The sequence below is a fragment of the Pipra filicauda genome, unplaced genomic scaffold (assembly GCF_003945595.2).
Source record: "Pipra filicauda isolate LSUMZ 115617 unplaced genomic scaffold, ASM394559v2 scaffold7_size6619720_pilon, whole genome shotgun sequence".
NCBI lineage: Eukaryota > Metazoa > Chordata > Aves > Passeriformes > Pipridae > Pipra > Pipra filicauda.
In genome coordinates this window covers 1,564,072-1,587,304 of record NW_024104976.1, presented here as the reverse complement: position 1 = coordinate 1,587,304, position 23,233 = coordinate 1,564,072, and the positions used below count along the sequence as shown (strand labels likewise).

At 39.2% G+C, this 23,233-nt stretch overlaps 1 protein-coding gene across 6 annotated transcripts; it reads right to left on the bottom strand.

Moving 5' to 3' along the window:
• Positions 1-425: 425 nt before the first annotated feature.
• CEP152 (centrosomal protein 152) lies at positions 426-22,904 on the bottom strand. Of its 6 annotated transcripts, none has more exons than XM_039390059.1 (28): positions 22,638-22,904; positions 21,602-21,724; positions 19,076-19,176; positions 18,802-18,868; positions 18,290-18,589; positions 17,675-17,843; positions 16,842-16,982; positions 15,793-15,932; positions 15,297-15,497; positions 13,792-13,939; positions 13,033-13,124; positions 12,075-12,238; positions 11,298-11,499; positions 10,372-10,485; positions 10,119-10,249; positions 9,806-9,934; positions 9,526-9,661; positions 9,125-9,304; positions 8,349-8,621; positions 7,777-7,908; positions 6,857-7,507; positions 5,212-5,386; positions 3,875-4,069; positions 3,257-3,329; positions 3,063-3,169; positions 2,127-2,283; positions 1,744-1,847; positions 426-1,535 (listed from the first exon to the last, which is right to left on the bottom strand). In XM_039390059.1, exons 2-28 carry the CDS (start codon positions 21,686-21,688, stop codon positions 724-726), a joined length of 5,181 nt encoding a protein of 1,726 aa, XP_039245993.1. In that variant the 5' UTR covers positions 21,689-21,724; positions 22,638-22,904; the 3' UTR covers positions 426-723. The 6 variants fall into 6 exon arrangements, with proteins under 6 accessions (XP_039245993.1, XP_039245995.1, XP_039245994.1 ...); XM_039390061.1 differs by having other exon boundaries at positions 3,875-4,066; XM_039390060.1 differs by lacking the exon at positions 22,638-22,904 and adding an exon at positions 22,200-22,369.
• Positions 22,905-23,233: the final 329 nt, after the last annotated feature.

Below are 23,233 nucleotides of genomic sequence, written 5' to 3'. Positions count from 1 at the left end.
CCAAAGGGAAGAATACTTGAAATGTGGTTTGTTATAATAATTTAATGAAAAAATGCAAGTATTTTTGCTTTCATTGTGGGAACACAAACAAAGGTTTATAGGGGGTCCTTCAGAATGGAAAAGTCAATTAAAATACTGACTTCAAACAAATCCCAAAACATCTCTTTATGCTCTGAAGGAATTTTGATAACCATTAATAAAATTACCACAAGTTACAGTAGCTTTGTTTTAGATAAACACTGCACTGCAAGCTAAATTGAATATAAAAATAGATTCTGTTTAATAAATTTGTGTATAATACACTATAAACAACTATGAAAGTGTTATTACAAAGGTAAACAAAAGTCTGTATTAATATTTCAAGTAACTTGATAAAATTTGTTCACGTAACATTCAAGATCATGAAATGGACACAGTAGAACAGATTTTCCTCAATCCTCATACTTTTATTTAAACATCAAGTTAATCTTCTTTTCCTTCAAACAAGGAATTTCTGGTATCAGTTCAAGTTAGAAAGTGGACTATTAAAAATCATTATCTTGCTGATGAGACTTGGGATCCCACACCATTTTTCTCCAAGCATTTGTTGCAGCATTTTCCTCCATCTGAATCTGATGATGCTTTGGGTTGTGGGACAGCAGAATTTGATTTGCCAGAGTCGAGGATTGAAGCATGCTCTGTGTTTGTTATCTGCTGGTCTCTACTGTAAACTTTTGTGCTGCTTTATGTGCTGAGAAACTTGCCATTGCCACTAGAAATGTCTCTCCAAGAAGTAACATTTTCATCTGCAGGGGAAGATGACCTGATGTGAGGAAACTCTTCACAATATACAGTCTGTGCTTGAACATTACTACTGGCTTTTTGTTGAGGATACAAGAGAGGCAAATCACCACAATCCAGATACAGGCTTCCATTCCCAGAACTCCATTCACTGCTGCTTCCTTCATCTCTTCCTGGAGTGTCTTTAAAATTAAATTCCTGAGTTCTCTTAGACTTAGTTTTCCATTTTCTACATGATTGGATATATTTATCCTCTTTTGAGACTGTTCTTCCATTCTTGCCCTTAAGCATGTGATGAGCTGGCCCAGAGCTGGTGTGGCCATTTGTAACTCTGGGTTCCTGCATATGTTCTAATGTTCCCTGACAAGCAGATGGAGGAGCATTCTGATGTGCTGTATTACTCGCAGCATGCAAAGGTCCTTTGTCTACATTTACAATAGGGCCATATTTTTCTCTTCTTCCATCTTCATTTGGATAAAACTCTGGTAGAGCACCTCTAGAAGCACCATCCAGACTTTTAGAATTATTCTGAACACCCGCAGTCACTGTTTCATGAAGCATATGTTGAGTTACGGTCTGTGTTGCATCAAACTGCTGTCTCAAGTCACGCGGCACACACTTCTGGACAACTTTATCACTGGCTGTCTCAGTACTGCTTTCACCACATGATTTGCTTTCCATATGGTTTGACCTGGTCCGAAGCACACGATCTCTTTTGGAGCACTCAGCTCCAGGCTCAGAAACTAAATGCAGAGCTAGAAGAGGAAGGAAGGAAGTAGATTAATTGAAGGTAACGTTTTTGTTTGTTTTTAATAGAGAATCATAAGCATTGTCAAAATAAGCAGCTTATATTTACAACATTAGCTAGCTTATAAATAAATTGTACTTCACTTTCCATCTGCATCTCACTTTCATTACTATGTGTGTGAAATCAATATCAAGAAGAGAACAACTGTAGAATACCTGAGCGGGTAGATTTGCCCTGGGGAATGTGTCGAAGAGGTGTTTCAAGTCCCTTAGCCATTGCAGCCAGTTTGCTGGCAGCATTTATTATTTTCTTTTCAGCTCTGTCAAGAATTGCAGAACACAGGGAAAAAAAAAAAAGACCAAGTTTTAGGGTAATTCCTTTTCAACTCTGCATTTTACTTCAAGGTAATGTTACTGAGAATCAGCAAATTCTGAAGAGACAGTGTGCCAGACAGCTCAGCAGTGACCCCATGCCAGTGTGCACAGACTGGCAAGACTTCGGGTTGGGCACTGTTTGCTCCCAGGTGGACAAACACCAGACTAACATCTACACATCTCTTGCAAAGCCAACAGTAACTTCCAAATGTATTTGAACTCACCCTTCATGTTTCCCATTGTCAGTCAGGAGCTGTTGAAGACATGTCAAATAGTATTTGCGCATTTTCCGTGCCGTCTCTTGGCGCTCTCTCAGAACTTCCACTTTAATCATCTCGGCAGCTCGTTCCTTGCTTTCACGGATGTAACAAAGCATATCGCCTACGAACACACTTCATGAGTACCAGTTTTCCCCCAGAGTGGGGAAAAAGGCCAACACCACAAACTGGGATTGTCTAGCAGATCTGGAACAAGTCAGCAAGGGCATGGATTTACCTGCCAACATTCCACCCAAATCCTTGCTGCCTACTGGATAAACACCAGTGCAGATCACAGCAGGTTAATATGATGCATCAGAAAGGAATTCAGTTGTCTGGTCTGATTCTGCATCTTAAGAAAGAATAGAAAACACTAGGCTAGGGATTTGGGAGGAATGTTGGCTGGTAAAATATTGGTCTAGAAATTCTTCAGAGGCAGTGCAGCTGGAATTTGGGGACCTGCTGTACTCAAGTAAGAGCTGGTGCTACATTTAATCCTCTCTCCTCAGCTAGAAGGTTTCTGATTAAGCCAGAAGGCAGGATACAGCAAGAGAGAAAAGCAGATTCTCTCTCAGGACAAACTGCAGGTCAGGTAGATTTTTTTATCTGGAGAAACAAGATCAGTTTCAAAATACACTTTAAAAGCCATAATTCAGTGCAACAAAGCAAGGATGGCATAACAAGGCTTCACTCATTGCAATGATATGTCAAATATTATGGCAACAATTCCATGTCAAATATTATGACAACGATTCCACTTCTCCCATTCAGTCTAGTAAGAAGGAAAAATTTACTTCTCATGTGATTTGGCTGTCAGATTCTTGTCCAAGCTGGCTGAAGGAGGAAGCAACAAGGTAAATTATATTCCTCCACTAACTTTTTAGCTAAGACTTCAGTACTTACACTTAATCTTGCTCACAGCTTTGATGTAGTGAGCACGCATTTCTTCCAGACCTTTCACAGAGTCAGAGGATGCACAGCGTTTTGAGACGCCTCCCTTTGACAGTGTCCTGAAATGCATATAAGTCACACTGCACAAAAAAAGCAACTCACATCTTACAAAACAAAAATCATCTTGTTTAGCTTTTTTAAAATACCTTGGTGGTGACCCCTGGTCATTCAGTTTAGTCTTCATCTCAGAGTCTTCTGTAATTGGAGTCTTCTCATTTTCTATTAGAAAAAAAAAAGGAGGTGAACCATAATTCACTGCACTTCTCTAAACTGGAGTTCAACAGAAGTTATTACATAAACTGCTCTCTCTGGTATAAGAGCTCAGTGTCACAGAGCATCGTCAGCACGTACAGCTGTCGCAGTAACAAGCAGATAGGAATCCATCCCAATGCACTTCAATGAAGTCTGAATACAAAAGGCATCTCATATGGTAATTAAATAAACTTAAAGTCTTCATATGCCATTACTAACACTATGCTGGAGGCAAAACTCCTGAGATACCAAGTGTATGTGAAGAGAATGGACGGGATAAAAAAAATAACAAGGTTTGTCTTGATAAACATTGGAAAAGAGTATTAATTTGTAGGTTAGCAATTGTGCCTTCTTTGAGGTGGAGAGATAGAAGATAAAGCTTGTTTGGTTTTGTTGGTTTGATGCAGTGTTTTTTTGGTTTAAGGCTAATAATCAAAAAGTATTCACTCAAAACTGTACAATGCAACAGACAAGAGAATCAAGGCTGTCTTTAGGTGACTAACCATCCTAACCTTGGATATGTTCTGACTTAGCCTCATGTTGCTTCACAGCAAGCTGAAGATGTTTGTGGGCCATCTCCAGCTCTCTTTTCAAGTCCTGGCACATGGTCTCCCTTTTTTCAAGCTCCTGGCAGCAGTGTTCACAGCAAAAATCTTCCTGAGACCCAAGACTCCTTTTTGTACATTTCTCACTTGCAACAGTAACTGCTAAAAATTATACACCAACAGGGGACCAAAAAGAAAAGAATCAAGCCCAACATCTTTCCAGTGCTCTACTTAGTCCTCCTCTTGCTGGACAACTTAACACTTTAGTCCAATTAAACAAATGACAAGAGGCTGGAACCCTGTTACAGAAGGTGCAGCAGCATCTATCTGCTCATAAAGCCCTCACAGCCTCAAAGCACTCCCATCAGTTTGAGTTCTTCAGTCAGCAATGAGACTTGTAGGTTGAATGTTTTTGAATTTTTTACTTATTTTTTTTTAACCAACAGCCAAGCAGGGTCTTTTGAAGTCAGCTGAAGGAAACTGTCCCAGCTGGAAAGCCTCATACGCATCTGAGTCTAGTTAAGGAATACACAAAGACTGGGCTCCTTCCAGGAGAGCGACGGCTGCTCTCCACAGCCAGGACAGGGCGCTCTAGAGACAGGAGCACTGCAGTGCTTGTATTGTTCTGTGTTAATAGATGGTTTGTTATTTTGGTGTTAAAGGAATCCAAGCCACACTACAGGCATAAAGCCAAAGACTCTCTTGGGTTTTCTTGCTTTATGTTTTTCAGTTGTGTAAGAACTCGAACTAAACAGAAAGCCCCAAGGAGATTTCTGTCCCTCCCATGAAGCTTTTCCCATCTACACTGTCTCCAGCTTTGCCAGAGTACATGTGCCAGCTTTAGGAAGAGCTACAATACTAAAGTATATACTGGGGAGGACAGTAAGAGAAGAAGGAAGGGGGGAAAGAGAGAAATATCACCTGAGGATTCGCATTTTTTCAACTACATTCTTGATCAAAAGAACCAGAAAAGACTACAGACTACCATGCCAGGTGAAATATAATTCTTGACACAATAATACCTTTCACATGAATGCAGAATTCCTTGTCTTGGCTAATGTCAAGAGCAAGTAATATAATTCAATCTTTGAAGCTCTGATTTTGCATTACCCATTTATGAGACAGTTTAGACCATACCCTGCTCACCATGATCAACACTGGCTTGTATATGAGCTAATAATAATATTCACTAATTAACTAACTTTGCATTGGGGTCATCAATAGGCCATTGACTATTAAAGACTGCTATTAATAAGCTTAATTTGATAATACACAATTTGCCAGATTAAGATCAAAGCAAATACCTTTGTCTGTTCCAGTTTCCTGCAAGGGTGTCCGTCTTCTTAATCTCCTTTGTGCTTCTGCTCGGTGTCCAACACTGCACAAAGGAGTTCTGGCCATGTCCCCAGTGTCTCCTGCACCGTGTTGCAGGTAAGGGTATGATTCTTTATTTGCATTACTCACTAACTCTTCATACTTCTGCAATTGAAAAACACTTTCTGAAAACCCAACACATAGTAAAAACTGTTCCACTCCATCTTAAAGTAGGTAAGCAGTATGTTATGCTTAAAAACAACCAATCCTGGCCACCAAGTGGCTTTACTCATTTTAAAACAGGTACTTTAAACCTGCAATAGAACTGCAGGTTGCAGTTCAAGTTGTGAGGAAAATAACTATTCTATGATATAGAAGTTTACTTAGTGTACATCACTGCAACAGCAGTACATGAATATCTTGAGTATTAATCTGGAAATGTGAGTAGCTCTTAACATTGAAGAATTATACTGTGCCTTTGAGTAATTGAAGTTAACCTGCTTTTTAAAAAGAGAGAAGACATTACTAAGAAATTGCAGAGACTTCACTAGATAAGGTGGTTCAAGCCAGTCAAGGTTTTGAGGTCCAAAGGCATATTAAACAGTTTACCAGGACACATTCATATCCATTACAGAAGATACATCAGACTTAAGAAAAAAGCTTCCTATTCTCTTTACCATTGTGAATATGACTTGTGACAAGAAAACATTAAAGGCCCACTTTCTGAACAGAAATACACTGTCACTAAAAAAATGGTGTAATTGCCATGAGAAATCACTACATAGCCATTTTCCCTCATCCCACCTTGTCTTGAGAAACAAGACATTTTCTCTGTCCTATTCTTGGATAATTTCCCAGCTCTTCAATGCTGGGAAGCAACGGCATTTCCGGTAGGATGCTCCCCATAAAAAAAAAAACTTACTACGAGCATAAGTATTGCAAGAAGAGTAATCTGCTAAAACAACAGAAACAAATGCTTTTGGACAGAATCTGACTTAGCCCCAAACTCCTCTAGAAGAGGGTGGGACATCTTTCCTCATTTGGGCAGGCACGCTGAAATGGATTTCCTAGAGCCACAATAAAATTAAGCAAGACTATAATTCCCAAGACAGAACTGAATAACTGACAAACTGACCAACTACAAAAAAAGGATTTACTGTTTCCATCCTTATTTGCATAAGAAGAAGGGGAAAAAAGGCATAAAACATGATCTATCCAATCACTATCCAATCACTACTAAAAACTGGATTTTGCAGCTATGCAAAAATCCGAGGAGAGTTCTGTCATTACAGCCCATCTAAGAGGTCACAAGGAGCCTTCAACAGGCTCCCAAACTTAAGAGGGTGGATTCAGCTCCTTAACTTATGAGTCTCTGCATAAATGACACTCCTAACCTGTCCTTCTCTTCTTGAAAGATTAAAGACATCAAAGCTACACTTATCCTTTCCCTTTTCACTTGCTAATGGTAGATTTAGCCTTCTTTGACTTCTAAAGGACTCCTGTTTATCAGTGAACACAAATGTTGAATTTCTTTTTGTCAGGATTACATGGATATTCCACGTCAGGAGAAAACAGGCCCAAGTGACTTGTCAAATCCCTTCTCTGATTGGCAGTTACAGTTTACAGAAATATTACCTCTTTCCATTCTCGCTCTTTCTTTTCCAGAATTGTGCAAACTGTGGTCCTATAGGCCTTCTGTAAGCAGGCCTTCAGTTTGTCTTTGCACTGACTGTTTAATTGAACATGAGAGTCAAAACACTTGTCCTTCAAAGAATGCTGACTATGTGTGCACTTGACTAGTTCTTCATGAAGTTCACTCAACAGATACTCAAGCTCAACCAGAGTCTTCTCCTCATAGCGATTAACTTCATCCTGCAGTCTCTTGGCTTCCTGAGCCTCCCATTCTTGCTGCTTTTGGTCTAGTAACATCTTTATTTCTGCTTCTTTCTGAATGGAGAGATCATTCTTCTGCTTTGCAAGATCCTCCCTTGCTGTTGCAAGTACCTCTTTAATCCTGTTTCTGTGATCATCCAAGAATGATCTGTAGTCTCTCTCATTTTGCTCTTGTATCTGCAGGATTTCCTCTTGCTTTTCTTTGTTCCACTGTGCACGGGCCTTTGCTAGTTCTGCTTTGATGGCTGCAGGGATTTCTTCTTTCTTTAGCTCCAATTCCTTCCTGAGAGAAATTATCTTTTCTTCAAGTTCTTTCACTCTTGGTCCAGATCTCTCTGTACTCTCATGTTCCTTCTTCCATTTCTCCTCAGCAGCTGAGAGAACTAGGGCTAACTGGCAAATACATAACAGTCATTGTAAATATATACACACATTTACAGATACACAAAATATAACTCTGAGTCATTATCAATCTATTGGAGATATTTTCAAGTTATTTAATAAAAATTAAACCTTTATAGGCAAAAAAATGGATATGGACCAGAGTGCACAAGAAACATCTTTCCTTAATGATTTCCTGCCTGTGTCTACATTCATTCCTCAGTAACATATGGGATTTGGAAGACTGAACTGTTTATCAGTACACAAATATTTTGGGCTACCTGCTTTGCTGTGGTCTCTTGGTGTTCTTTTTCCCATTTTTCTTTTTCTATCTTTAGATTTAGTTTGTACTCTTTGAGGCCTGTTAATTCTTGCAGCCACTTGGCATGAGCTTGGGTTAAAGCTGCATCTACCTTTAAACAGACAAAAAACCTACTTTAGTCACCACCACTGAACACATTTTTATTATTAGTTTCATGTAACAGTGCAAGAAGAGATTTCAGTTTGAATTGCCTGTGTTTACATAAATTAATTGGACCAGCAGCATCTGATGCGTTTCTTGATGTAAGAATTATGAATATAAAATTTATTTTTAACAAAATTATCTAAAATCTAAGTCAGTGTTGCTCAGTTCTGCTCAAAATTCCTGTAAAACTTGTTCAACAGTACGAAAAACAAGCAACATGCTACAGTTTGTTCAGAACTTTTTTAAAACTGTATTTCTAATATAGCAAATATCAACTACTGAGCTTAAGAGGAAGTTAGTGGAAGAGACCACTTTATGTTTTTCAAGTGACTCAGTTGCACACAGCAGTTTCACAGGCTCCAGGCAGACAGAACAATTATTTGTTACCTGGCTGGCAAGATTTTTACGGTATTTATTTTCCAGTTCTAATTCAAATTCTTTTAAGGCCTCTTCAGAGGCCATATTTTCTCTCTGAGCCTTCTGGATCTGCAGCCTCTGGTCTTCGACAGTCCCTTCTAACTCTTTAGTTGGAACATCATCCACAGCTGTTACTTGGTCAGTTTGGCAGCTGCAGTCATTACATTCAACTACAGTTCTTCTCATTTCTTCCAGCCTACTTTGCCATTCTCTTTCTATTTTTGCAAAGACTTGTTCTTTATTCTAAGGAAAAAAACATTTTTTAAGAAAATCTCCCCCACCATGTCCAAATAAATAGAATTTCATTGGTGTTTAACAAACAAAACTCTGTTTACACCAATAATCTTTCCTAACAGGAGAAGAACAAAACAATGCACAGAGAAAAGAGAGTTTGGTGACTCATCACAGCTTTCTTCTATGGGATAGGAGACACAAAGGACTTCTGATAATTGAATTAAACAATAGAATGTGTAACCACTCTCCAAGGATCAGAGTGGAAAACTCCAACATATTACCAGCTGTGACATTCAGGATATTCTGCTTGTTAGTTTACAAGATCTAGGGTTTTTTTAATCAAAATCTTAAATGTATAGTACTTAATGACTTCTTCCGAGGCTCTTAAAATGACAGATCCTAAATAGCCACTTCAAATGGCAGAATAACAGCACATAAATCTACATACAAGTTCTGTTTCTGAACATAAACAACAACAAAAAAATTGAAATTCCCTGATCTGAGTTCCATACCTCTTTTTCTTCCTTCTCCCAGTGAACTTTAGCTAATGCAACTTTCTCTTCAACCTGCTGTTCTTGTTCTTCCAGCCACTTCCTCTTTGCTGCTATCACTGACCTGCTGTGTTTCTCTTCAAGCTCACTCCTCAGAAGTTTAAGAGAGACTTCTTTTTCTTCTACTAGCTGTTTCTTGAGCTAGACCAAAAATAAAAAAATACATGAAGCATTCTCCAAGGCATAGCAACTGCTCTGGTACAAATTGATGAGAATGAATGAAACATGTAACTCTCTAGAGCCTGTGCCCTGATCTTACTGATGATACCTAAACAAGAGATTCGCCTGTCAAAAGGAGATGTTTTAAGATGTTATATCAGAGGTTGGTTAGATTACATGTTTATAAGTGTTTCCATTTGTACCTTTTCTTCCTTCAACTGCTGCTCTTGTTCAAACTTCTTCCTTAAAGTAGCTTCCAAGGTGTCCTTCTCCCCACAGACTCCAATGTAACATTCCTTCACTGCAGTCATCTCTTTGTTCAGCTCCTCTATATTAGCCCTTCACAGGACAGATTATTTATTATCAATTGGACTTTACATTGACAGGACAGCAAGCCAATTTTAAAATAAGTGTCACTATCACTGAAGGCCAGACAGGAAACGTGCAAGTTTCAGTAAAAGTGGAAAAAATGGTAAGCCTTACTTTAACTGCGAGATTGTCTCTTCATAGATCTGAATAAGCTGCTGCTTCTCCACAGCAAACCTCTCCATCAGGTCTTTCTCAAAATGTGCCTTTGTATCTTCATGATGTTGCTGGTAAGTTCTTTCACATCTACAATTTCAAGAAAGGAAAATAACTATCTAGTTTTCTTCCCCCATTTTAAAATGGATTTCAACTTCTCCTTAAGAAAATACCTTTCCAACATAAATCTCCTCCTGTACCTGAGAGCTGGAACAAGATTATACATGCGGGCTAAAAATCCACTAATTAAACTAAACGAAGTTAACAGACTTACCTGTCAATGGCTTCTTGTTTATCATGATCAAAATCTTGAACCATCTTTCTCATCTGACAACAGAGATCTTGATTTAAGCTTTTCAGTTTTTCCTCATTTTCCTTCAGTTCTTCAATAGTCAAAGCATGGGCCTGGACAAAAAAGGGTTATAAGAACCTTTTCTAATCAGAGCTCTTAGCACAGGGCAGGGTTTTTTTGTGTTGTGGTTTTGTGAGTTTTTTTTCTGCAGAGATAAGCAGCATCTCTGTCTTACCTCAACTTCCTGTAGCAAAGCTTCATTAGCCTTTTTGAGTCTCAGAACTTCTTCCTTTAGATTATCAGAAACCAAAGGACTAGCCACTGAAGTATCAGTTAGATTTGTGACAGGCTAAAGATAAATAAAATAAGGATATATTTCAAGATATAAATTATTTAGAAGCTAATGCTTAAAAAAGTTAGAGTGGTTAAATAAAAATTGTACTTAAAAAAATAAAAAACACACCGAAAGAAATTATTGCAGTGCAAGATATAACAGTATCACTGTTACTCTGGATGAATCCTTGAAACTCAGTATCATGAAGGTTTAGAGATGTTGTGTTTGCAAGATGAATGACTACTATCATCCCACAGAGAACACAGCTCTCAAGTACATTGTAATTCTATCCCACATCCGTTGCACAATGTATAGATTACAAAAGCAGATATTACAGGTCTGATCAACTTATAGAGGGAGGTAATGGAGTGAAGAGAGATGCAATATCAAGGAGATTCCCTGCTGATCAAATTACACAGTGAAGGCCCTCTGAAGGCAATCAGTGAAATGTTCCACTGGTATAAACTAATTGTACTATCAGCTTTCTCTGAGAAATTACAAGTCCTTTTGGCTGAAGAAAACCTACTTTCTCCAATGAAATGTACTTCTGAAAAAAGCAGAGTGGCCATTAAATGCTATCAAGCAAGACAGTCATGATATCAGAACTCCCCTAATAATGAATATGCTGCCCAAGTTCTGCTATTCAGCCTTTTTCCTCTTAACCAATACAAAACAAGGTATCATCCAAATGGCAATACTTTCCTTAAGAGCCTTTATGGATACTCAGCTATGGGTAAATTTTTGATCCATTCTCACAAGAAACTTAAATGCTGGTTTTGTTCACCAAAAACCACTGATAACTTTTAAAGAAGTGTAAAAGAACAAACCTCTGACTCTTTTGATGCTTTTTCTGCTTTCAATTTGTATTCCTCTAGTGTCTTCTGGCAATCTTTAAGATCATTTTGTAACTGAGTAACCTGGTTTCTCTTCATTTTATTACTGTTTAATAAACGTTCCAGCTCAGCTTTTAATTCTACAATAATTTCATCTTTGGAGAGTTCTTTATCCATGTCTCTGTTCTGTATTGCACTATCAGGGAAGACATAACCAGTTCAGTATTTAAAAGACAAAGCACATTTATCTGAAAGGTAGTTGTAGCAAAGACAAGAGCAACTAATGCTACCAGAAATACAAATCTCTAAGACACAATAGCAAAAAGAATAAGAACATGGGTACAAAAGCTTTTTATCAAGTTGCAATCAATTTACAGAGAATTTGTTAATTCAGCTGTTTCCCCAAAAGATTCATTCTCACATCATGTGAGGTATTTTGAGACAACTCAACTGGTTGAAGGTAAAAGACAACTTTAGCTTTAAGTAACTATGTGGAGTCTGAGCAAAAAAGGTGTCCATGAATACAATACATACAATTCAAGGAATAGTAACATGGTCCCTATAAAATCTAAGGATTTATTAATTCTTAATTAGGCAACCAATTTATGGCATTAGTTCAGTTTTCTGTTTCCCACATTACCTGGCAATACAAGCAGTATTTCAAGTATCTACCAAAAACCTGTAGTTGATCCAGTAAGACCATCTTTTACACATCAATTGTATAATTTCTTGAGGATTTTAGATTTTCTTTCTACAAGAATCACTCAATACCTGCAGAACTTTGGTTTCTTCCCAGTGGTTTTTTTAATTCCCAAATCTACATAGGATTCACCCAGGTTCATATGCTGCTCTCCACTTGCATCATTCAAAAATACTCCAAGCTTGGCAGCAGATTCATACAAAGCTATTTCTTCCTTCAGTTCCATTAATTCTTCCTGAAAGAAAGAGTCAGAAAAAAAATTATGCTGAGCTAAGACTCCAAGAAAACATATCAGGCCCATGATAATTCTTCCAAAGAAAACAAATACTTGGAGCTATTATTTCTAAATATAGCTGTATGTAGTTGAATCACCTAGCATTAATTTATTTATAGTATCATTTTTGATACCTCTAGCAAAGCACATGTTAAAACTACAAATTAGAATATACTGAGCAACAGAAAATATTCCCTGTTGTTCTTACCACAGTTCATATTTCTTTTGCTCTTTTGCTCTTACTTCTGCTTTCCTGCTGCCCTTGTATAGTAAAATGGATGACAACAGAAAAGTAGATAGCTGGCAAAACAGCCTATTGCTCCACGACTTAGTAGGATTCATAGCTTACCAAATGGCACATTTAAATCCAATATATGAATTGAATTGGGAACACAGACTTCCACTCATATTTTACAGAAGACTCTCTGGCATTCCCTTTTGCTGACAAAAGGTAAATTTCAGAATACACTATCTCCAAATTCCTAGCACACTGAATTTACATTCTTTTTTTTTCCCCTAAAAGCAGGTTAGACCAATGTAGGGGATCAGATGTGTGCCCATACAGATGCCTTGCTGTGTTTTAACTTGGGGCGCCAGGGATGAAGTCCAACATGCAACACTGGAAAACGGAAGCAGTCAAAGGAGATGTGCTTGTTTCCCCAACAAATTAAAAGTATTTCAAGCACCAACTCCTTATCTACAATGCCCATCCCCATCAAATTAAAGCAGTAAAATATTTAATGAAATTAATTAACCTGCAAAGCCTTGTTCATGTCATTGCTCATCATGTGTGCAGACTGAGCTTGTTGCAACTGAAACCGTAACTGATTTGTCTCCTGCATTGAGCCTGTTGCAGGAAAGAGAAAGGAGAGAAAGACCAAGTCATAAACATGCAAGAAAGACTAAGCAATCTGCAAAAAGATCTCTGTTAAAAATAGCAGTGTTGATTCTGGCAATAGGGAGTACTCTGTTTCTATTTCCTTGAGCTCACTAACAGCTACTAGAGACATTACTATAGAAAGACTTTCATGAGTAAAGGTAGGCAAAAGTCAAACACACAAATGGCAAAATATTTCACAATCTAGTCCAATGATACAGGTTTCCCAGAATCAGCCTCCAGCTCCCAAAACAATTCTTTTCTCATTAAGATTTAGAATGGCAATTCAAGTCAAACACCTTAACACAAAACTAAGCAGCTTGTTCCCAAAGGCTGTTGTTTGTACAAAACAAAGTTTACACATATGCAGCACAAAATATATAGGAAAAGAGTTTAATCTTGTTGCTCAGGGGTTGGAGGTGGTGTTTGCTTTTATTTTGATTGGTTTTTTACATTTCAGTCTAGACTTAACTAAACTTTATTTAAATCTGACTAAGGTACTAAAGAGGAAATGGTCTAGAGCACATTTATTTCAATGTTGATTTCACTTCAATAGGAACATTGATATGCAATTTCATACTTAGAAAAACTGAAGACATTTCTGCAAGGATAGATAAGCTATGAGTGAAAGGCTGACCTGTTTGCAGTAAATTTGCACATTGCTTTTGGCTTTCTTCTAGGCTTCTCGTCAGTCGATTTATTATTTCTGTTTTTTCACATTTGGTTTCTTCCAGCCTTTTTTCAAGTTGCTTAACATGGTCTCCTAGGTTTTTGCAAAGCTCTTTCTAGGAAGAGAGATCATTTTTACTCACATTACAAACATCTAGAACAGGAGACAAATAATCAATCTGATACCTAAATGGGTAGAGAACAGCTAAATCAATCATAGATCAAATGCTATCCTTGGCTGACAAGTCACTTCTTGCAGTATCAAAGTTCAGCTTTCACTAGGAGACAGTAAGTGTACTCATATATAAACATACATGGATGTGAACCATTTCATATTTTCTAGAGCACTTGGTTTTCAGCACATCAGATTATCTCCTGTAATTATTCACATATAGTCAGTCTACTGCAGAAAAATCAAACCTTCACGTTATTTATATTAAGCCTGAGCTTAACTCAGTTTATTTTAACTGAGCTTAAGCCAAGCTAGCAAGGGCCAGCACTCTTTAAAAGAGGAACTGTAGTTTTTTCACATGATATACAAAGTAGACTTTCATATGGCATTACTTAGTTACCCACACAGCCCTGGGAGGCACAGTACCTCGTCTTTATACTTGTTAACTCTCCTCTCAAAAAAACAGGAAAACGCTCTCCTTAAATAACCCAAACATGCTACCATATATTTTGCAGCAGAGACAAAGTTGTGCAAGCTTTGTTGTGGTACTAATAGACAAAAATTTAGCAATGCATTTTGTTCAGAAGCAAGTGCTAGTTACATTTTCAAACGTAAATCCCATTTATTTTTATGTATATTTATGTTGAGACAAGAATCACAGAAATTCAATTTTGTTTCCTTTATTTGAAATAAGAAGACAATTAAGGCCTGATTAGACTACATTGCTTGAATATGTCTAATAGTGTAATGGATTCTTACGACATGCTCTACAACCATGTGACACAATCCATATCAAAGTCCATCTCAAAGACAGCCTTTTCCCCCCTCTCTCCTTTTAAATCCTTACTTCTAAAATAAAGTGACTGTTCAGTGGTTAGTTATCCTTGATCACTTTGAGACCAAATCTTGGCAAAAGACTGTTTAATAAACAGTTTTTCTTGTTTTTTTCTTACAAGAATATCACATTATTTTTAATTAGTTCTTTTCTTTCCCAGAGTTACTTGCAGTACTCTTCCAAAAAGAGACTGTGCACAGAACAAAAGCTCAGGAGAGCAACTAAGACAATGAATTCTTGCCTCCTCTGCATCTGCTATGTACAAAATGAAATCTGAACTCACAACTGCCTTGAGATGTTTATAAAGACATATCTCATAGGCTTCCTAATATTGAGACTTTCCATTTTCTTAGCAGCTTCCAGAAGGAGTTATTAGAATTATAGGTCAAGAAGTGCAGTTTAGGAAACATGGGGATTTCTACAGCCTCTCCAGTACCATACTCAGCATCCTAAAATAATTTCTTACCTGCTCTCTGAGTGCAGATTTTGTAGTATCAAGTTTCTGCTCTAATGATAGTACTTGCTTTTCATACTTCTGCTTTAGTGCTGAAACAATAGTCTCATGTTGTTCTCTGGCTCGCTGAAGGGCATCTGATCGCTGAAGTTCTAACAGCTGCTTTTGCAAGCTCTCCATGGCCACCTCTGCCACCTTGGATTGCTTCAGCATCTGTAGGAACAGTATTAGAGTAGCTCCCAGTTACATATGTTTTACTTTTGCTCCAATACTCTGTATGTCAGTTCAGGTTTTCTCGTGCAAGAGTTGCTAAAAGTCCTCAGATAATGTATGGGGTTTAATACAAGCTACTTTCAACAGTGGATCCTATTAATTCATTATATATTCAGTTTCTGAAATGATCATGAGCAGCATTCCAAAAAACGAGCACTAATGTTTAATGCAAATGCATCACACATATAACTGTAAAGGTCTTCCACAATAAACAGTCTGAAAATATTTATAGTACCTGCTCTTCATTGGCAGTAAGAGTCTGGATTTGAGTTTCAAGGGCCTTGATTTGACCTTCAAGATGCATTTCCCGTTCTTTTCCATTCTGATAGAGTTTCTGAGACTCATGAAGACTAAGAGCCAAACCATCCTTTTCATCTAAATAAAGAGACATAACAACTGTGTGAGAAATATGGCCAGCCACCCACGGAACCACTGCATGGAACACAACAGCTCAGTATCTGCTCTACAGAGCCATTCACTCTGTCTCATACTGTGGGCAACAACAGAAGACAGAACAAAACCAGTTAGTTTCCATCCAGCAACCCCTGTCTCCTGGTAGCAGGAAGCACTCCAAGGTACTGTTTCCACAAGGGTTCTGAAGGTACAAGCCCCATCCTGTCAGCAGTAGGACCTGGCATCTGCCATCATTTAAAAGAAGAAACAAAACAAGTCCTCTGGAGAAACAGCCAAAACACAGTAAAATAGTTGACAGTTGAAGTTTTCCCTCTCCTTTGCTCCTTCTGCATTCTAAAAACTATATTCTTAAGTTCATGACTAGTTTTGTCAGTTCCTATAAGAAATGGGAGACTAAGAAACCACCAATGTCCACTACACAGAGCTTCTCTCTACGTACAGTCTGTGAAATGGCTTGTTAAACAAGACACCACAAACGAATCTATTTTTTCATGTAGGTACACTTCTCCTATTGGAGTTTGGGTGTTCTGGTGTTGGTTTGAGGGATTTTTTTTGAATTTTCTGTAGTTTTAACAGACTACTTCAGCAAACTTCTCTTTTCTGTACGTTTGTGATGCCTGACACACGGGGACTCTGGAAAACAACAGTGGTTCTGAAAATGCAGTAAAAGTTAAAACAGTTATGCTGTCAGGCACCAATCCAGAGAATTTTCTTTAGAACAATGTTTGGGGGAAGAGAGTTAGGTGCTATAATCCCAAATCAAGTTTATAAATATGATAACTACCTAGAGACACTTTCTAAACCAAAGTTTCAGAATTATAAAGTTGCTAGATATGAATAAAATATAAGAATTAGCACAAAACATTTTACCTTTGACCATCGAAAGCTGATGATTTAAATACCTAATCTGCTGTGCACTCTTCTCTAGCTTTTCATTAAGTTCTTCCAGTTGTCTTTCTCTCGCTTTATTTAGAACTTGAAGTTGAAGAATCTGCATATTTTCTGAAGAATCTGCCAAATTTCAAATAGCATGCAAACAGCTCAGCACAGAGACCAAGAAAGTCGTCATCATCATCATCATCATCCCTGCTCCAAGATACTTTTCTTATAGTGCTAAATTCATTGCTGGGCCACAAAGTTGCATCATTTTTTTTTAACCCACATTTGATTCACATCACCCAAATTGCTCTGGCAGCAATGGCTGAAGAACAGTAGGAAATACCAACACAATTCAAACCCGACAGCAAGCCCAGATAAAGGTTTATGTGCTGTGAATTGTCTTGTGGCCACTACAAATTTTCAATATGTTTAACAAATGTTCTGCTATTTGAAGTGTACCTGACAGAAAAGCTCAATGTGGCATCACGGAAAATATGCTTCCTAAGGTATAGTAAGTCACTATTTTCCAATATTATGAAAAGAGACAAAGTGCCAGCAAGACTTGACATCAAGCCATCAGAAATAAATTCTTTCAGTCTCACCAGTCAAAAACACATTTTTAACAGCCTGAAACGCAAATACCCTGAAAATCAAAAACCCTGATCAAAAACACCCAATTCCTAAATATAAAAGATCATATACATCAACATACTTTTAGTTGTCTTCTTACTAGAAAAACTGCTGAAATCAATGTGTTTTCTATTGCTGATTTCCAGTGGACTTTTCACACAAGTTTATTTCAAGTCTAAGTAACAAACACTTACTGTCATCATTGGCCAAGAATTCACGTTGCAAATCTTCAAACACTTCATTTCTTCTGTTTCCTTCTTGGACTACTGGAACATTTTGATGAATGCCATTTTGGTATGGTTTGTAAGTCACTTTGTAAGATTCTGGTGATTGGCCATTGACAACATCGGATGCAACAAATTGCTGTTGTGACAATATAGAGATAAGAGGAAATAAATTAAAACCACACCTGTAGTGTTGCTCAAGAAAAATATTTTTCATTTCACAGGTTGACATCAAGAGTTCTAGGAGCTCTTCATTTTCAGGCTCCAATCCAGCACACCATTTAAACTTGACAGAATCTTTCGTGAAAGCTTACACTAAAGTGGTAAAGTGTTAACTTCAATGTAAGAACTTCAGTGAATCACATTCATTCTACCTCATGGAATTCTAACAGGCAATGGAGACAACATATGAAACATATGAAAATACAATTATTTAATGTTTCATTGTTTTAAATAGGCTACAAAAGCTTCCCATCACTGCTTAAATTGATAGTAAGAGACTGAAAGCATCTAGAAATATTAATACCAAAAAAGATCTGTGAAAACTTTACAAGAGATAGAAAAACATGTCAGCTTCTGACATACCTTAAGATGTTCCTTTGGTGCATCTGGAAAATTTATTATTTTATTTTGCTGATTGTTAAACTCTGGTTTATGACCACTTGTATATGGCCTGAAGTTTTCAGGAAGATGATACACATTGTTCTGTTGGTAGCAACTTGGAGAGTTAAACCCATCTCTACCAAGATACACATCATCAGGATCCTCTTGACCGTTCTGGCCACGGTAATCTTCTTTAACATCATATAAAAGTTTCTTCTCGTCATCATTTTGCTGTTCACACAAGAATTGTTCAGGGTACATATTTTGTCCTTGTTCATAGCCCTATAAATGGATAAGAGGTTTAAAATTGCTCTCTCAAAACTCAGATTTCTCCCCACCCTCCTTTTTCTGAGGTTACCAGCCCTCAAGTTAGAAACACTTCAAATGAACAGCAGAACATGAAAAGTATTTCTCTAATGAATTCAAACAATAGTTAGCACGTTATTATGAACAAGCAGTTCATACTAATTACATCACTGCTCCTGCAAGCTTACATTTTGAGGATCACTTATCAATGGATGATCGTTCCACCTCCCATCGTGCTTCCCAGGCTCATGTGATCTACAGAAACACAAGCAAATTACTTACAACTTAGGAAAAAACAAAGCAAACCACCTCTTCTTAAAGTAAGTGGCATCTAGTTTACTGCAAACTGCACTACAGCTTCCCTTTTACTTGGCTTGCTTTTACACACCTCATCAACTGAGATTTTGCTCTGTTCTCAAAACCACAACATAAATAATTAAAACATGGTGCCAAATGCCTTACTGCTGCTCAGTCTCCTGAATGCTGCAGTCTGAATAGCTGGAGAGCTGGTCTCCACTGTCCTCCAGCATATCATGGGGAAGGTCTGTCAACAGTTGTTGCAACTGAAACAGAACAAACAACATTCATTATATGCTTTTCAGAAGAATGCATACAAGTTCAGTCCAAAGAGAGAGGCCAAACAGCCACTTGCACAAAATCCTGGTGTTCTTCTCCAAGGAAGAGTCTGTCCCGTGACAGACTACCTGTGAAGAATGGTCTGAAAAAAAATCATGCCAAGTATTCTCCTCTCCAAATCCCAGGCAAGAGAGGTACTGGACACTCAAAACATGCTTTTTCTGAGGAATCTGGATGGAAATCCAGATAAGAAATTGCCAGTCAGTGTTACTAGGTGCAAGAAGTCATCACTGCAACAATTAGTGGTCTGCTCACGTGTTCAGTGAAGTCACCAAGAAACTGGACACAAACAAAGAAAAATACCACCAATTCTAATTCAGAAAATACAGTTGTGCCACAAAAAAAAAAAAGAAAAAAAAAGAAAAAAGAAAAAAACCACAACCAAAACACACCTGAACTTATTTGTTGTAAGGATTCCCACATAGAATGTACCTCTAACCAGTTTTCAGAGAGGCTTTGATATGGGGCCACACACTGGGTTTCTTGTAGATCTGAGCTATGCACTCTCTTTTTCTTATTAGGTACCTTGAGAGCTACACAAGATATTCAGAACTTTACATGCAATTTCTGACCCCTAACCCTGTTTTTCTCTGAACTCACAAAGCATGTATTCATATGAGCAGCAACATTAGCTGCCCCATGATACATGCCTTGTTGGGTTTTCTTTGTTGAAACAAACAAGAATCCAGAAAACAAAAACTACCATCTACAAAAAGTTTATCTTTAAGAGACCATGTTTTCTCAGACGCTATTTTAGATGCTCTCTGAGACCAAAGGATAGGCCAGAAGGATAATTTTTTAAAATGTTTACAGGACAAAGTATCACCAAAAGTTTTTTCCTAGAAATTCACTAGTGGCATGAAGGAGTTTTCCTGTCATGAGGGTATTCTCTAGATTTACTGTATCTCAGCTCCAGGAAGCAGGAAAGTGAATATCATTCACTGAAGATCCTCTTTCCGTTGCCCCACTTGGAATCAAGCACATCCTTGAGAACCAGAGGTTTTGCTGGTCTTGCACTGCTTTAGAAACTTGAAAGTCAAGAGAAAGCAGTGCACACATAGTTCACAACCTCATCAGGAGAGTTAACACTTAAACCGAGCTCAGTCTACCAGGTGAGCTAGCACAGAACTCCAGATGTGGGTAAGTTCCTAAGTTAGTGCCAAAGTATTCTCCCATCATGAAGATCTCTCCGATTTTCAAGAACCACCTGATTTGTGGTGGCAGAGAACTTAAACTATTGCAAAGTCTCTGATTACTCTTCACCAAGGAACATGGCAGAGCCTGTATTTCAGCCTCCTTTTACCAGGCTAAAAGTCACACCCCACTGAAATATTCACATGTAGCTTTGTGAGCCCCACCCTGCCCCAATTCAAACGTGCATGACCAACAAGGATCATCACTGACTTGTTCCAAAGAGGCTGCTTTGTGCCCCTTGCCTCTTGTCCTGTCACTGGGCACCACTAAAAAGAGCCTGGCTCCTTTGTCTCCCTTCAGGTGTTGATACACATTGATGAGACTGTCCCTGAATCTTCTCTTCTCCAGGCTGAACAGTCCCAGGTCTCCCAGCCTCTCCGTATAGCAAAGATGTTCCTCTCAACACTCTGAACTTATAACCTTATTTATCCACTGTCTCACTGACCCACTGTCATAACCCTACAGTTATTTCACTATTCATTCTCCTGCACAAGCACAACATTCCTTATCCGGGTAGAAAGCTCTGGAACAGGCATCAGATTCCCTATGGTGCTCTCAAGAGCATCTCTCCAACACATTTTCGTGAGCACTCCCCTGGAGTGTACTGGGGACATGATTGTGATTTACCATCCTCTAAAAACCACTATGCACATTCATGTTAAACACATGTTTTGCCAACTAGCTTTATGAAACAAAAAAGAACAGAAACATGTTTCAACTCCAAAGAAATCTCAAAATTCTGAATATATTTTTCCAGACACTTATGTGATTTATAATCAGAATTTGAGAAATAGCTCCTCATTCTTTTCTAAGCAAATCAAATTTTCAAGTGAAAGAATTGTTGCTTTCTAAGTATTTGTAATAAGTGAAAAAGCTATCAAGAAATAAAAACGTAGGTGACACCAGCCTTTTACATTTGATCTACTGCATAGGCAAGGAGTAAAGTCTTCCAGCCACTACATACGATCTTAAGATGCAGCATCTCATTTTCTTTACTTTTTATGCTTTATAAGAGTGGCACAGTCTGCCCTCTCTTTACTCTTACCAAAGACAACACAAAACATTTTTCTTTTTCTTTCTTTTTAAACACTTAAAAACAAGAAACAGGAAGAAGCTAAATACACAAGCCCTCAGATTTAATTATTTATTCTTTTTCACCTCTTGTTCTCTTGCATAATCTTCTTGGTCATAGTCTTCATCTTCATGTTGTGTTTGTAGAGCTCCACTATCAAAGTCAAGGGACATTGTTTTCCAGCAACGTGTCTGTGTATCCAGCAAAACCTATCACAGGACAGGCAAACAACACGTGAGTGAAATAGGATAGGAACCAAAAAGCATCACCCTCACTTCCTTAATTATGTAGCCAAACACGCACAAAAACATCCTTTTTGAAACACACATTGCACATTATCAGTATCATTCACTTTAACGTTTGTTTCTCAGTATACCCAAGCCTACTAAATTTCTAAGAATTTAGCATTTAAAACAATTATTTGGGCTTTTCATATTAAACTAATGAAGTTCTCTTACAACCAGACACTATTTTCTTCAAACACAATATATATATAGTGTGATACATGTTGATAGTTGTGTCCCCTGGTACATCTTGCTTCATCTTCTTCTAGAGAACAACTATATTTCCAGATTTCACTCCTTAATGAAGAGACTCCCGAGGGCTCCTCTACGCCGAGCAGGGAGTTCACACTCAGCTGCAGCGTATCAGTGCTGGCCCACATTGGGTTGCAGGGTGACTTACTTCCTGATGAAGATCCTCCTTTGGGCACACAGGTGTAGCACCTGCTGAAATCTCCACTTGGTATAAAGTGAGCTTTACTGGAGCATAATTTGCGAGTTAAACGCCGGTACCTGTCTGTGCACCCCCGTAACACCCAGGACCCCTCAAAGGGGGCTCTGAGGCACCACGGCCCCGCACAAGCCGCACAAGACCACCCGCCCTCTCCCCTTTCTTTGGAGCCCTTCCCAGCCCCGGAGCGGAGGCAGCCGCACGAGAGAGCCGCGATCAGCCCCGGAGAGCCGGGCCGGGCCGGGGCAGCCCTGGAGGCGCGAGGCGAGCTCAGCCGCCGCCACCTCAACCCCCTCAGGGCGGCGGCGCGGGGCCATCGCTGCCGTTACTCGCTGCACCTCCGGCGGGGTCCCTGGGGCCGACGGAGCGCGGCCCAATCCCCAGACCCACCTTCACCGCCGGGGCCGCCACAGCCACGGCCACGCTTCCGCATCACACCCGGCCCGCGCCCGACGCGATGATTGACAGCCGCGGGCGCCAACCGGCGACCAGAACCGCGCCCGGCCGTGCTGACTGACAGCCTCGAGGGCCAACCGTGCGGGAGGGCGGGAGGGTGGGAGGCGGAGCGCGCCACGGGCCCGCCCCTGCCGATTGTTTGAAAGCAGGCGCGCATGGCCGCGGGAAAGCGTCCGGCGAGCTCATTGGCCGAGCAGGCAGCCAATGGCAGTGGCTGTTTCATGGAGGGGCGGGGTCTCTCTGAGGCGCCATCTTGCGGCGGGACAGGGCGGTTGCCTGGCAACGCCCGGCCACGGAGTGACGTCATGCGCCCGCGAGCTCGCCGTCACGACAGTGTCACGATAGCGCTGAGGGATCGCAGGCACCTCCCCTGGCCCGGCACCTTCCCCTGGCAGCCTTCTTAGGGTGCCCGGGGAACCCGCTCAGCCTCGAGAGCTCAATCTCCCTAAAAAATTAAAAGCTTCTCTCTCAGAACGGATTTCTTCTACAGAATTGCCTGTAGGAAGCATTACAAAAAAAGAAGAAGAAAA